The sequence below is a fragment of the Astatotilapia calliptera genome, chromosome 11 (genome assembly GCF_900246225.1).
Source record: "Astatotilapia calliptera chromosome 11, fAstCal1.2, whole genome shotgun sequence".
NCBI lineage: Eukaryota > Metazoa > Chordata > Actinopteri > Cichliformes > Cichlidae > Astatotilapia > Astatotilapia calliptera.
In genome coordinates, this window is record NC_039312.1 from 4,630,745 (window position 1) to 4,643,939 (window position 13,195).

The 13,195-nt window shown below is 40.7% G+C and overlaps 1 protein-coding gene across 2 annotated transcripts in view; it reads left to right on the top strand.

The window, feature by feature from the left end:
- Positions 1 to 1,025: 1,025 nt before the first annotated feature.
- tgfbr2b (transforming growth factor beta receptor 2b) overlaps positions 1,026 to 13,195 on the top strand; it is a 42,355-nt gene continuing 30,185 nt past the window's right edge. The window contains exons 1-4 of one of the 2 annotated variants that reach the window (XM_026183942.1): positions 1,026 to 1,307; positions 11,902 to 12,040; positions 12,161 to 12,351; positions 12,987 to 13,013. In XM_026183942.1, coding sequence (XP_026039727.1) covers positions 1,223 to 1,307; positions 11,902 to 12,040; positions 12,161 to 12,351; positions 12,987 to 13,013 — 442 coding nt within the window. In that variant the 5' untranslated portion in view covers positions 1,026 to 1,222. The remainder of the gene's footprint in view (positions 1,308 to 11,901; positions 12,041 to 12,160; positions 12,352 to 12,986; positions 13,014 to 13,195) is intronic. The other variant, XM_026183943.1, reaches the window with a different exon arrangement.

Sequence of the window (13,195 nt, forward strand, 5' to 3'; positions counted from 1 at the left end):
GCAGTGTTGACCTTTCCCGATGAACATGGTGGTACTTCTTAAAGGAGTTTCTGTTTTACTCTGTGTGATGACACAGCCTCCACCATGTAAAAAAAAAAAAAAGGTAAAATGGCCTGCATTTGTATAGCGCTTTACACTACATTCAGTCATTCACCCACACACTGGCAGTGGCAAGCTATATTGTAGCCACAGCTGCCCTGGGGCGCACTGACAGAGGCGAGGCTGCTGGACACTGGCGCCACCGGGCCCTCTGACCACCACCAGTAGGCAACATGGGGTTAGTATCTTGCCCAAGGATATTTGACATGCAGCCTGGGATCGAACCACCGACCTTTTTGCTGCTGTTAAATGAGCATTTTTGTCATTTTTGAAATATAAATTACTATAATCTGTTTCTTAATGTATTTTCTTTTAAAATACAGTGTGTGTATTTTTTAATATTGTAATTATACAAATCTGTAACTATGTGGATATTAGATAGTTTTTAGAAAAATAGAACCCATCTAGAAAGGCAGTGAAAGCCCTGTAACTTACTTTAAAATGAAATATGTTCCTTTAGTCTTATCATAAGGTGGCATAAACAGTGACTGATTTAAATATTCTCATATGCTCATATAATATAAATGGTGTCCCTTACAAAATAGCGATCCAAAAAGAGAGGTCTGTATTTTTTGTATGTTGTAAGAAAGAAGAAAAAAATTTATTTGTGAATGTAAAATATGTAATTTACTGTGTCCTGCAATCTTTAAATGTAAACTTTCTGGCAGTTCTGTATAATTCCAGAACATTTCCTGGCGAAGTTTCACAGATCACACACTATTTAAATATATAATGACTTGTTTACTGTTCCGATTTCCAGTATTTGGGTAGGCGGTTACACGCACACACACACACACACACACACACACACACACACACACACACAGAGAGAGAGAGAGAGAGAGAGAGAGAGAGAGAGAGAGAGAGAGAGAGAGAGAGAGAGAGAGAGCCCCTCCTGCCTCCTCCGGTTTCCTGTCAGAGCAAAGTGAGTGTGCTTGCTTATAAACGGTGTGAGAGAGTGTGTGTGTGAGTGTGTGTGTGTGTGGATGGTTCAGCAGTGACTCTCCAGCTGCTGAGCGGAGTGGAGCGCACAGCGTAGCGGACGCACAAAGCCAACTCCCTGGACTCTCTCGTACTCCGCGGCTCGTGTGACTGAGAATCTCGGGCAGGGGGACACAGAATCATGAAGGCACGGCGCTGCTCTCTAACTTTCCGCGGAGTTGTATCAGCCTTTCTCATATCTGTGCTGCTGGAGCCCGGGGCTGCCGGTGAGTTACACAAACACCGAAGTTTAACAAACTTTCTGCTTGTTCGCTGTCACGCGCTCTGGTGTCACTATATAACGTATTTAACGCGAACTCGGAGTTCTGGAGCTGAAGGGGGCCGGGGGAAAGCTTTCTCTCTGGCGCTGTTCGCGTGGCTCTCCGCAGAGCCGCGAACAGCGAGGTGTAACAGGTGACTCAGAGCGGGCAGAGACGCTTCTCAGCTCTGCTGCCCGTGCAGCCTGAAGCGTACCCACAGAGCGCCTCAGAAAACTTTCCCTCTCGCTGTCAGACCTTTCACTGCTGAGGATCACAGGTTTTAGCAGACCGAACGATTATTTTAAACAGGATTAGGAACAATGATAAAAGGTGTGTGTGTGTGTGTGTGTGTGTGTGTGTGTGTGTGTGTGTGTGTGTGTGTGTGTGTGTGTGTGTGTGTGTGTGTGTGTGTGAAAATAATGGTGCAAAAGTAAGCTGCGTTGTACAGAATCACATTTCTGCCTCTTGCGCATCCATAACGTCAAGACTTTTACTTAAAAGGGTCACTCCACCTATTTTAGGCTTGCATACAGCCTGAACAGGTTTAACGTTTCTTGTAAAACGCACTAAATAGTTATAATAGCATTATGGAATCTGTCAGCTGGAGACCTGTTAGTGCTAAAAGGCAAAAAAATGTGTGCATCTTCTGAGGTGTTCCGGTTCCTCGCTTTGATCAGAGTGAAGAAATGTTTTCATCCATTAGGAGTTTGACTTTTCTCTTTAGCTGTTTGCTATGCAGTAGTGCTTCTTTCCCTCCCAACATGCCAATTAAATAGATCTGGCCACTTTCCATCTGTGACACCATGACAGTTGTCATGTTAGTAAACCACAGAAACTTCCCCTTGTTGACAAGCGGTTAGCTCAACTGTAACAATGTTGACAAGAAGATGAAAACTGGAGTCGTGTATTTTGTTGTCCTCATTACACTTCTCCTTCCCTTCTCCCCCTCTCTCCTGTTTGTTCCTGCCCTCCTCCCACAGCAGGAGCCTATTTTGAACCTGGAAATCCCGCATACCACAAGGACTGTGTGGTCCTGCTGCATTACGTGTCACAAATAGACACACATGCACACAAGAGCAAGAAGACATACAAACTTGTACCCACATGAAGACACAAGCTCACACATAAACTTATTCCATGCCATTCCTCCAGAGCTCCTTGAGCTGCAGGAAGCTCCTCGCTGCTCTTCCACTACTGGACCAGCTTGACATTTTTGGTTATCCAAACAGCAGAGCTGGACTGTTTTTTATCTTCTCCTACTTTTTTTTGCTTCCGACTGATGTCAATAACAATCCGCTCAGCAGGATTTCACAAGGTTTCGTTTTCCTTCATTTCCAGGGAATCTTCATTGTGTTGAGGCAAATGTCGCTGTGCATTTCCTATTTCTTGTGCACAGTACTACGTTTAAGCATGGAAAATATAACTTTAAGCTGCCTGAGTTATGCTCCTTTGATTCCTTTTAACCATATTTGTCAAGTCTTCATTCTCAATACGCTTCACTGGAGCGTTCGGATTCTTAGAGACGAAGGAGGGATGGAGGAAGAGGGGAGGCCGAGAGAGGGAGTTAAACAGGAGGAAGATAAAGACAGGGAGGAATGAGAGGATTAGGGCCAAAGTGGAGTGAGGGGTGGATTAAAAGAGGTGGGAGGATAACTTTCAGGAGCAAAGGGGGAGAGCCCAGCCGCCTGCTGTGGCAGTTATGTGGCCCCGAGCTGCCTTCTGCCAGTTGTCTTTGCACATTTCAGTGACAGCGCTGCAGGGAAAAGAAGAAGGGTTCTTGTTTCAACTCAGATTATTTCACATTTTTATTTCCTGTGTTGCTCCAGAAAAGTGTCAGCAGTAAAATCTCTTTCAGGGTTTTTTTTATAGGATTACTTCTGAAAGCGCTGTAGCTTCACATTGAAATGTGAGCTCATTAGGCCAGGCAATGCTGTCATACCTGAAAGCATAGTTCTAATGTCATTATACTAAATGTCTTAAAATGTTGTTTTTTATTAATTATTTTACAATTTTTTACACATGAAACATTCATAAGTGAGTGTTTGAGCACAGAAATCTTTCACTTCTACTCACAGTAAGAATGCATTTAATTTGGAACAAATTAATTCAGAGCCTTGAAGTGATACAAACCTATTAAATGTTTGCCTGGTTTGCAGATTTTTCCCTTTTTCCAGCAGTCCTTCCTGTATAACGGTGATGAACTGCAGTCAGGTTTCCTGCCTGTCCTCCTATCCACACTAACGTCCTCAGTCCTTTGGAAAAATGGGGAAAAGAGGAAGAGAAGCAGGGAGGAAACAGTTTAGCTGATGTGATAATGTGCTCTATATCCTTTAAGTTAGCATTTCTGTTTCTATATATATTCAATTCAAATTATTTCAGTTTTATTTATATAGTGCCGAATTGCATCAACAGTCACTTTAAGGGTAAAGACCCTAGAATGATATGGAGAAAACCCCCCAACAATCAAACCATCCCCTATGAACAAGGACTTGAACATGGTGGTACTTCTTAAAGGAGTTTCTGTTTTACTCTGTGTGATGACACAGCCTCCATACACAGATTTACTGTTGTCCAGATAATGTTAGAGACCACTGGATGTTATGGGATGCTGGATGTTCTTGCTCTAAGCAAAGAAGAAATATCAGTACTATAAAGTAGTTAAAATGATTTACGTCCATCACACCAGTGTACAAATATGTTTAAAAATGTTCATGACTTGTTAGTATTCCTGCCAAGGCTCACAAGAAGACATATCCTGTATATGCCAGTCTGGATGAAACCTTACACGAACATCATCACACAAATAGCAATTATTAACAGAAGTTAATAACCACTGACTCAGCCACTAACAATTTTACAGATGAAGCTCATTGATTCTTAGTGCTAACATTTTCTTCTGCAACATAACACTATTTAACATGCAAATCTTTAACATGTCAAATTGTTTGCCAAAAGTGAACAGTGATGAAGTGGCTCCTCACTAGCACCAGTGCAGGCACTGACAGGGACAGTGCATTTTTGGAAATGCAGTCTAAGATTATAGGTGGAGCCTTCCGCCACCAATTGATGGTTAGCTCGTCTCAGTACGTAGTACGCCAGTCCTGCCATTAGGCCATTGAAGTTGCTCAGGTCAGTTAGTGGCCGCATTGTGTTGGCTGATTGAAATGGATTTTAAACACCATATCATTTATGCCCTTCTAAATCATTAAGCACAGTTGCTGCTAGAAAAACTGTTTAGCATCCAGAATTTTATAACACTCTTATTAAAAAATGTGTACTTAAGCATACTCCATCTGGATAGTAGATACTTCTCAGTCTTTACTTTCTCTGCCACTAACGAGTAGGTATTTATTGTGGTTATTCATTGGTCTGACTGCCAGATGGAAGTCAGTCACAGTAGCATGATTTCCCTCCTGCAGCACAGAGAGATATTACATTTCAATTACCGCTCCTTCAGAAGCCATCAAGAGCATAGTTAATGACAGCCCACACTTTTCCCCTCCACTTTCTCGAGACGCACTGAGGTCACTTGTGTTTTCATACTATAATCCTTGCACAAGGACTCGCAGCAGGGAAAGAGTGCAGCAGTAATAAAAAAAGACGCTTTAGAAGAGCTTTAGCAGCTGGAACAATGACCCAAATCACAATGCAGACCTTCATGCACAGTTACCCTTTAACTTGCTGCACCAGTCTGCTGAAACTTCAAAGTTAAAGCTCTAAGGCTGCCAACACCACCCATCGAAGATCAGAAGTGCTGGTAACCTAAATTCAGAATTTAAAGTGATTTTTCTTTCCTAATCTTTGTTAAGGATTCTGTTATACCCTGTGCAAAAATAGACCTAAAGTCACTGTTAATGAGCTCTTGATGTGTAGTCAGTATTGCACAAGAGCACAATAAAGATCCATCACCATCGTAAAATATTTGTGCTCAGCGTGTAACTCTAGCTGTGTTACTTATTCGGATTGATGTAGTCTCGGTGGCACTTTGCTGCACTAAATCAGCCACTTTTATTTGTCTCTGAGGTTGTGTGTGGGTGTGAGCGCTCTGCTATTTCACGCTCCCTGTCCTGTTCCAAACTAGGCTCAGTGTGATGGAATGTGCCTTGAAAATATATTAACTGTGCTTCCTGTTAAATGAATAACCCAGTCTGTGCAGACTATGATCGAGTGTCACCCACCCATGTGAACACACACTGCGAGTTGAGGCCTTGCAGTTGGTACTGCATAGGGAAGGTAGCGAGCATCTGTGCATCTGGAAGCCAAATCCCTACTCTGGTCTGGTCGGGTTTTACACTTTGACTTTGCAGAGTTGATCTGACGATAGTGCAGACTGCAGTTGTTTTGTCTGTACCTGAGATTTCAGGCCTGTGAGGGCTGTTGTTGTTTGGAGCTGGGGGCCCCTTTCATCAGATGGAATTGGTTATCTATCATATCAGTCGTCATCTTTCTTTACTCACTCTGTGAAGGAGTCTTTTAAGGATGTGTTTATCTGAAAAGTAAGTAAAGGAAGTAATCTAGGAATTCTTTACAGCAGTGTGGATCATTAGCTCAGGTAGAGAGCTTAAGTGGAATCTCATGACCGGCATAAACTGCTTTATTTGCACTTCTGAGTCAGTGATTGTGAATGATTGACTCAGAAGTAATTGGACAAATACACATGATGTCAAAGTAAATCATGATGCTCTCCCGCTGCGACCACTCTCGTGCCATCCTGTTGTAGCATCCATCTGCTTTTAGTCTGTTTCTCGGTAAGCAGACTGCACTGAGTTCAGAAGACTGACTACCTCATCTGGTGGTCAGATTTTCGAGCTCTTCCTCCCTGAAACCTGCTATTGAGATATATATTTTACATCTTTGACCTGCTGGAGAGCAACCCATTTCCACCAGTAATTCAATTACATTTTCAATTCAATTTTATTTATACAGCACCAAATCACAACAACAGTTGCCTCAAGGTCCTTTATATTGTAAGGCAGACCCTACAATAATAGAGAGAAAACCCCAACAATCATATAAGCAAGCTCTTTGGCAACAGTGGGAAAGAAAAACTCCCTTTTAACAGGAAGAAACCTCCAGCCGAACCAGACTGAGGGAGGTGTAGCCATCTGCTGCGACCAGTTGGAGGTGAATTGATGAAGACAGGACAAAGACATGCTGTGGAAGAGAGCCAGAGATTAATAATAACAAATAATTAAATGCAGAGAGGTGTTTAAAGACATAGTGAGTTACAAAGGTGATTGAAGAAGAAAAACTTAAGCTGAGCACCTGAAAGATGAAGACTCTGCCTCCCATTCTACTTTTGGTCATTGGACTCATTCCTATATAGCGCTTTTCTACTCTCCCGGAGTACTCAAAGCGCTGTATACAACATGCCACCCATTCATACCCACTCATACAAGCACTTTCTTCTATACTTAAGTGCAATCTATGCATTCACACACAGTCAAACTCCAATGGACGCATCAGAGAGCAACTTGGGGTTAGTATCTTGCCCAAGGATACTTGGCATACAGACTGGGGAAGCCAAGGATCAAACCATCAACCTTCCAGTCAGTAGCTGATCTGTTCTACCACATGAGCCACAGCCACCCTTTTCACTAGCTGGGCTCACAACCTCAGGACGGCGCGGCACGAAAACAAGAACAGGTGTCATATATAGACAAGAACCAGAAGGGGAATGTTTGGAGGTGTGGTCCCACTCCTGAAATTCAGATAATTTATGTCTAATCAAATACTCAACAAGTAAGCCCGCAGTCTAAGAGTGAAGTGCTCTAATGGGGTTATATGGTACTATAAGGTCATCAAGATAAGATGGGGCCTGATTATTTAAGACCTTGTATGTGAGGAGCAGGATTTTGAATTCAATTCTGAATTTAACAGGGACCCAGTGAAGGGAAGCCAATATAGGAGAAATATGCTCTCTCTTTCTAGTCCCTGTCAGTACTCTTGCTGCAGCATTTTGGATCAACTGCAGGCTTGATCCTGATATTAATGAATTACATTAGTCCAGCCTAGAAGTAATGAATGCATGAACTAGTTTTTCAGCATCACTCCCATAAGAGTTTTTCTCTCTCACTGTTACCAAAGCACTTGCTCATTGGAGGTCATATGATTGTTAGGACTTTCTCTGTTTTCTTTGCATTATTATAGGGTCTTTACCTTAGCCTCCTAGGACCTGGCGTCCACATATGTGGACATCACAAAATACTCAATTTTACTCTACAAGCGCCCCGATATCCACTTACGAGGACATTATACTGCTACTGTTCTCTCGAAATTTTAAACGAATATCCTCATATGTGGCTCTCATTTTTCTTAGAAACAAAAATTAGGTAAAAAAAAAAATCTGGTAATTCTTTGTTTTTACATTCATCGGGCCCCAATCAGCCCAAATATCAAAGAGAAATTAAAAATGCATGCCGTGGAAGAGTTCGGGTCTTAGGAGGTTAGAGTATAAAGCAAAAAAGGTAGAAAAAAGAGGGAAGAACCCCCCCAATTAAAAAAAAAAACCCAAATAAAACTGAATTGAATTGAAAATTGACTGATAATTCAAAAGAAGGGCACCTTTGTTCAAAGCCGATTAGTTGCCCCTCATTAGCAGCCAATCTCAACAGCAGTGTGTACCTGAGATAACCCAAAGAGCTGTGGATTCATTATAAGTTTAAATGGCAAAATAAGGACAAGTGTAGGAGAGCCACTAAAAGCTTACCAAGGAGCATACCAAGTATCTTGTGCTGAATCCTCTGAGGTTTGAAATATTATCAGTTTTTGACGATTGCTACGTTCCCCCATGCTGAGGCATGATCTGGATTTTCTGCACACTGTTTGTTTACTATGATAAAGCTTTTTTGAGAATCCATAAGACTTTTGCCAAAGGCAAAATGCCTTTGACGTGTCTGTAGTTTGAAGTCTAGTTTCACTATGATCAATACTAGCTACATTGCCCACAAAGTTTTTAGTGATAAAGAAAACATATTCAAATTAGAAACATCAGAAAGGGTCCAGGCTGCAGTAACTTGGGTTTTTTTGAATTTTAGAAAATAAATAATGGGTATTGGGTATTTTATTACGAGTCAGATTCAAGCGGCTCCACTGCAGTTTTTGGTACTTCTGCTCATGAGTTCATTTTTCAGCCCCAAATCTTGGTTTTAACCTGAGGTGTAGGAAAAGATTAAAAGTTCAAAGTTCTGCTCAGTGAAGCTGAACCATGACAGCCTTAGGAGCAGACCTCCCAGCAGAGGAAGGCTTTCAACAACACTAAAACCATCCATGTGTACCACAACACCTGCACACTATACACAGAGCTTCTGTCCCACCCAGAATCTAAAGATTATTTGAACACGAAGCCACACAGAGAACTCTTCCTGCCCTTCCCAGATTTCAAAATACAGCCATAAAGCCTAAAAAGCCCTATGTCGTCTCAGGAACTGTCATATGACATCGTGGCTTAGCTTTGTTTTTTACATTTTCTCCCAGGCCAGCAGTTTGGCAGCTTGGAGCAGACAGGTCTGTTCATGTCACGAAGCAGGGAAAGATCAGAGAGGCGTAGGCGGGTCGAGCCACGCAAAGGAGAACGGCAGACTGTGCTGATTACACGAGCCACCGTACCACATGCAATACTTCTCAGATAACAATCATACAGAGATTAGATCAAACAATATCTGAAAGCTGATTGGGTTTTTTTGTGAAGAAGAAATGAAGACAGAAGAGGCTGCTGTGGACGTTTGTCAAGACGGAACATGAAAACCGATCTCAGCTCAAACTTTGTAAACATGAAAAACACATCTATTAAATGACAAACGACATCACGTGACGTCATTACCACTTCTAAGTCTGTGGCCCTGTTTCTAATGTCGCTACATCATGCGTCAGATTCTTTGAAAACCTTGTGAGTCACTTGCACAGTTTTTAGTCACAAATTGATTCTTTTATCTCTAACTTCCTATAAAACTTAACCGTTTACAACATAAAAGTACAAACTGTTTTTCATTCATGGATTATAATTTAAAAAAGACTTTGATTTATCACTTTTGAGTGCCTTTCTTTTAGTGTACAGTGTCACATGTACCTGGCAACAAAAATGCTCACATGCAAGTTTATGGTTATGTATCTGAAGCATCTAGAGGAAAGAAAATGCTGTCGCTTGATAAAGGCTGACTTTTCATTTAGTTGTGGTTGTCTGTATTGGTGCTTAAGTGTGGTTTTGACCTGTTTCTGTATAGCTTCCTGGTTTCTGTAGGACTCATTTAGCTCATTTGTGGTGGCTGATCCAGGTACAGAGTGTGGCTGTGAGACGGAGATGTTTCCCTGCTAGTGGCTGTCTATGTTGACACTTCATGGTTCAAACCTCATTTAGGTCAGGCAGATGATGCTTTCATGTTGCTCCGCCCTACTGTTTGTGTAACTAAACTTTAAAAAAAAAAAAAGAATAAAGACCTTACATACCAGATGCATAAAATCTGTGCAATTATTTTATGCGTTACAAATGTTTTTCAGACTCACCTATTCTTAATGTAGTACTAGTGTCACAGGACAAATGTAAATAAAAACGTCCACCACTACTGAAGTTGTCAAACTATACTACTACTAGTTGCTGCTCCGGGTCAGTCACCAGTGTGTAAATATATTACATGCCAAGTTCGTGCTCAAAAAATTTGGAAATGCGTGTCGTTTTTTCACAAACATTCAGTGTGTAAAGGTGTTTATTCACCAGCCTCTGATATGTGAAAAGCTCCATTGAGGAACCCACAATATTAGCAGTGCAGAGACCATTACAAACATGAAAGAGGAGTGAATAGTTTAAGTAGCAGGAAAAATAATAATATGAAATAGCTTGCTAACATTTCCCTAATGTGAACTATTCTTTTTTTATGCCTGAGACAAAAAATTACCAGTCAAATACTACTAAAGAACAATATTACCGAATTCTGTTTCAGTACTCATGATATTTAAAAATTTTCAGCTGTAGTTATTCATTTAGATCAGGGGTGGGGGAACCCCAGGCCTCAAGGGCCGGTGTCCTACAGGCTTTCGATGTGTCCTTGATCCAATACAGCTGATTTAAATGGCTAAATTACATCCTCAACATGTGTTGAAGTTCTCCAGAGGCCTGGTAATGAACTAATCACTCAGGCGTGTTGACCCAGGGTGATATCTAAAACCTGCAGGACATCAGCCTTGAGGCCTGGAGTTCCCCTACCCCTGATTTAGATTGTATCAAAGATTCTGAGCACATCTTCTGTGTGCCATTTATGTATATTGTTTTTCCTTTATACTCAGACCTGCTAACCTAGGGAATGCACTCAACTTTACTAAGAACACACTGGTCCCCCTTTGCCTTCAAAACCACCTTATTTCAACCATGATAGAGAGTGAATATACTCTCATTACCTCCATTTTTGTCGTAGCATTTGCTTTCATGTTAGTAAAAACACGATAGCTTAAAAAGTTTTGAATGAATTCTCATAAAACTTTGTTAACAACACAGTAAACTTTGCTACCAAGGTCTTCAAGGTTGACTTAATGAATTATTGGTCAAAAACTGACAAAAAGACTTGTGTGTCATGTGTATTGCGAACGTATAGAAAGTACTGTATAAAGATTTAAAATCGTGTCACGTTTGACCTGTGACCTCTACTTCAATGTCAATAGATATATCTGGTCAAAGTGATAATAATCCTAGAAAGAGCTATTTAAAACAATGTGTCTTACTACCATTGTTTGTAATTACAACATACAGGCATATAAGGGGAATGATATGGGGAATTCTCAATACCACCTTATTTTAAGACCTTGCTGTGTAAATTAGAGTAACAGGTTATAACCTGTTACTCTAATTAGAATACGTGTACAATGTTAATAAATGAGTATTAATTTTTTGGAAGACAGGATAAACTGCACATGTACAATATATACATATTAGTTTTATCAAAATTGGTTTCAACAGGTCAAATAACAAAAACCTGCACTCTGCGATTGTTTTTACTGAACTACAAACTCCTTAAAGTACTTTTCAGTACTGCTCAGACAATGAGCTGCCTTGGCAGAGGTTTGCACTCTCTCAGTGCTTCTTGTTACTAATATATTAATTTGTTTTGTCTTGACTTTTTAAACTGCAGTCTTATTCTATACCTACTTTTCTCATTTGTTAATCATGAGCTCTTGTTTAGTTTTGGTTCACGTGTAGCTTGGTTATGTGGTGCATTTTGTTTCAGTATATCATTATTGTCCTTACACTGTGCTTACAGCACATCAAACATTTTTTTTGTGAATCGATTTTTCAAAAAAGTTTGGCTGAAACTTTAGGTCTTTAGGCAGAACTTTGGTAATGTTTGGAGAGTACAATTCCAGGAATTTGCTCCAGCAGTCATAACAATGTCAATGCTCTGAACATAAAGCCCACAATGTGATTTTGTTCTAATATATATAAAACAATATATCAAATTTGTGATAGTGCTTGTGTTTCTTGTACAGGCAAAAAAAATTTGTGACTTGCTGTATGGGACAGCAGCACTTGATGAAACATGAAACTAATGCGTGTTGTTGTGTGTGTTATTTGCAGGTCTTGTTTTTCAACTACATGAACTTTGTAAGTTCTGTGATGTGGAGCTTACCTCCTGCAATGGCACAGGTATCTGCAAGACCAACTGCAGCATCTCATCCATATGTGAAAAACCAACTGAGGTCTGTGTTTCTATCTGGTAGGTATCCAAGAGAAGTAAGCAATCTTCATCTCTTAGATGTGATTAACTAAGTGGATGGTATCCTGATAGTTCTTAAGGTATACACTGTTAAACATTATACCTCAATGTGTGTTTAAGGAGAAGAAACGAGACAAACTTGTCCATCGAAACTCTCTGCCACAACCCAGCAGAGCCATTGTACGGCATTACCCTGGATGACTACAACAGCACCACCTGTGTGATGAAGGAAAAGAACACAACAACGGGGTTGGCTCATTTCTGCTCCTGTAAAGGAGCAGAGTGCAACGAAGAGCTAATATTCTCCCAAAGTGAGTACCTAAAATTTTGAAGAAGCTTAAAGCTGTAATTAGATTTTCCTGAAGCCAAGGAGAATAATTCCTGGAGTTCCACAGTTTAGAATGTTTCAGCTCTTTGCTTTGGTTTCACAAACTCCAGCTTCAGTGCTCACATCTACTTCTTGCAAAATGCTAGCCAGTAACTGTTAAAAGTAGTGGTTTGCACTTCCATTTATCAGAAAATTCCAAAGGACTGTAGCTTCCGGTAACTGTTTGCTAACACCATTAATTTCACAACATGTGCCTTGAGACAGTTGTTGTTGAGAATTGGGACTGAACTCTGTGTGTGACAGTGTTTACAGCTACCTCAGCTCTTTCCTGAGGCCCAAAACCTAATTACTGCTGCTTTCAAGTCTGATACTACTTCTTAATGATCCAACCCTGCAATGCCTTCCTTACCTGGTCTGTGACACTTATCCCCGCGCGCAGTTATACCTGCAAAAAGATCACCAAAAACTGTTTACAGACATGCAGGCTCAGCAGCTGTAGGGACCAAAATGTATTTTTTCATTATTGTTCTGAGTCACATTTGTCACGATGGTGATATCAGTTTCTAGTAGTTGCTACAATGGGTGTGGTTTCACCTTATTTACCTGGTTGCTCAACAGGTGATAGGATCATTGAGGATGGAGAGGGTAAGTAGGGCTCAGGTATTTTCTGCTGACCGTCTCCTCTGGTCCTGTTTTCATCACTCATTGGCTTATGGCAATGTCTTGTTCACTGCCAATTCATTCATTCATTCATTTATTCTGTTTCCTTCGATAACATCATCATCCGTCAATTCGTAACTTGTTGGAAACTGTTGTGTAGTGCTGTC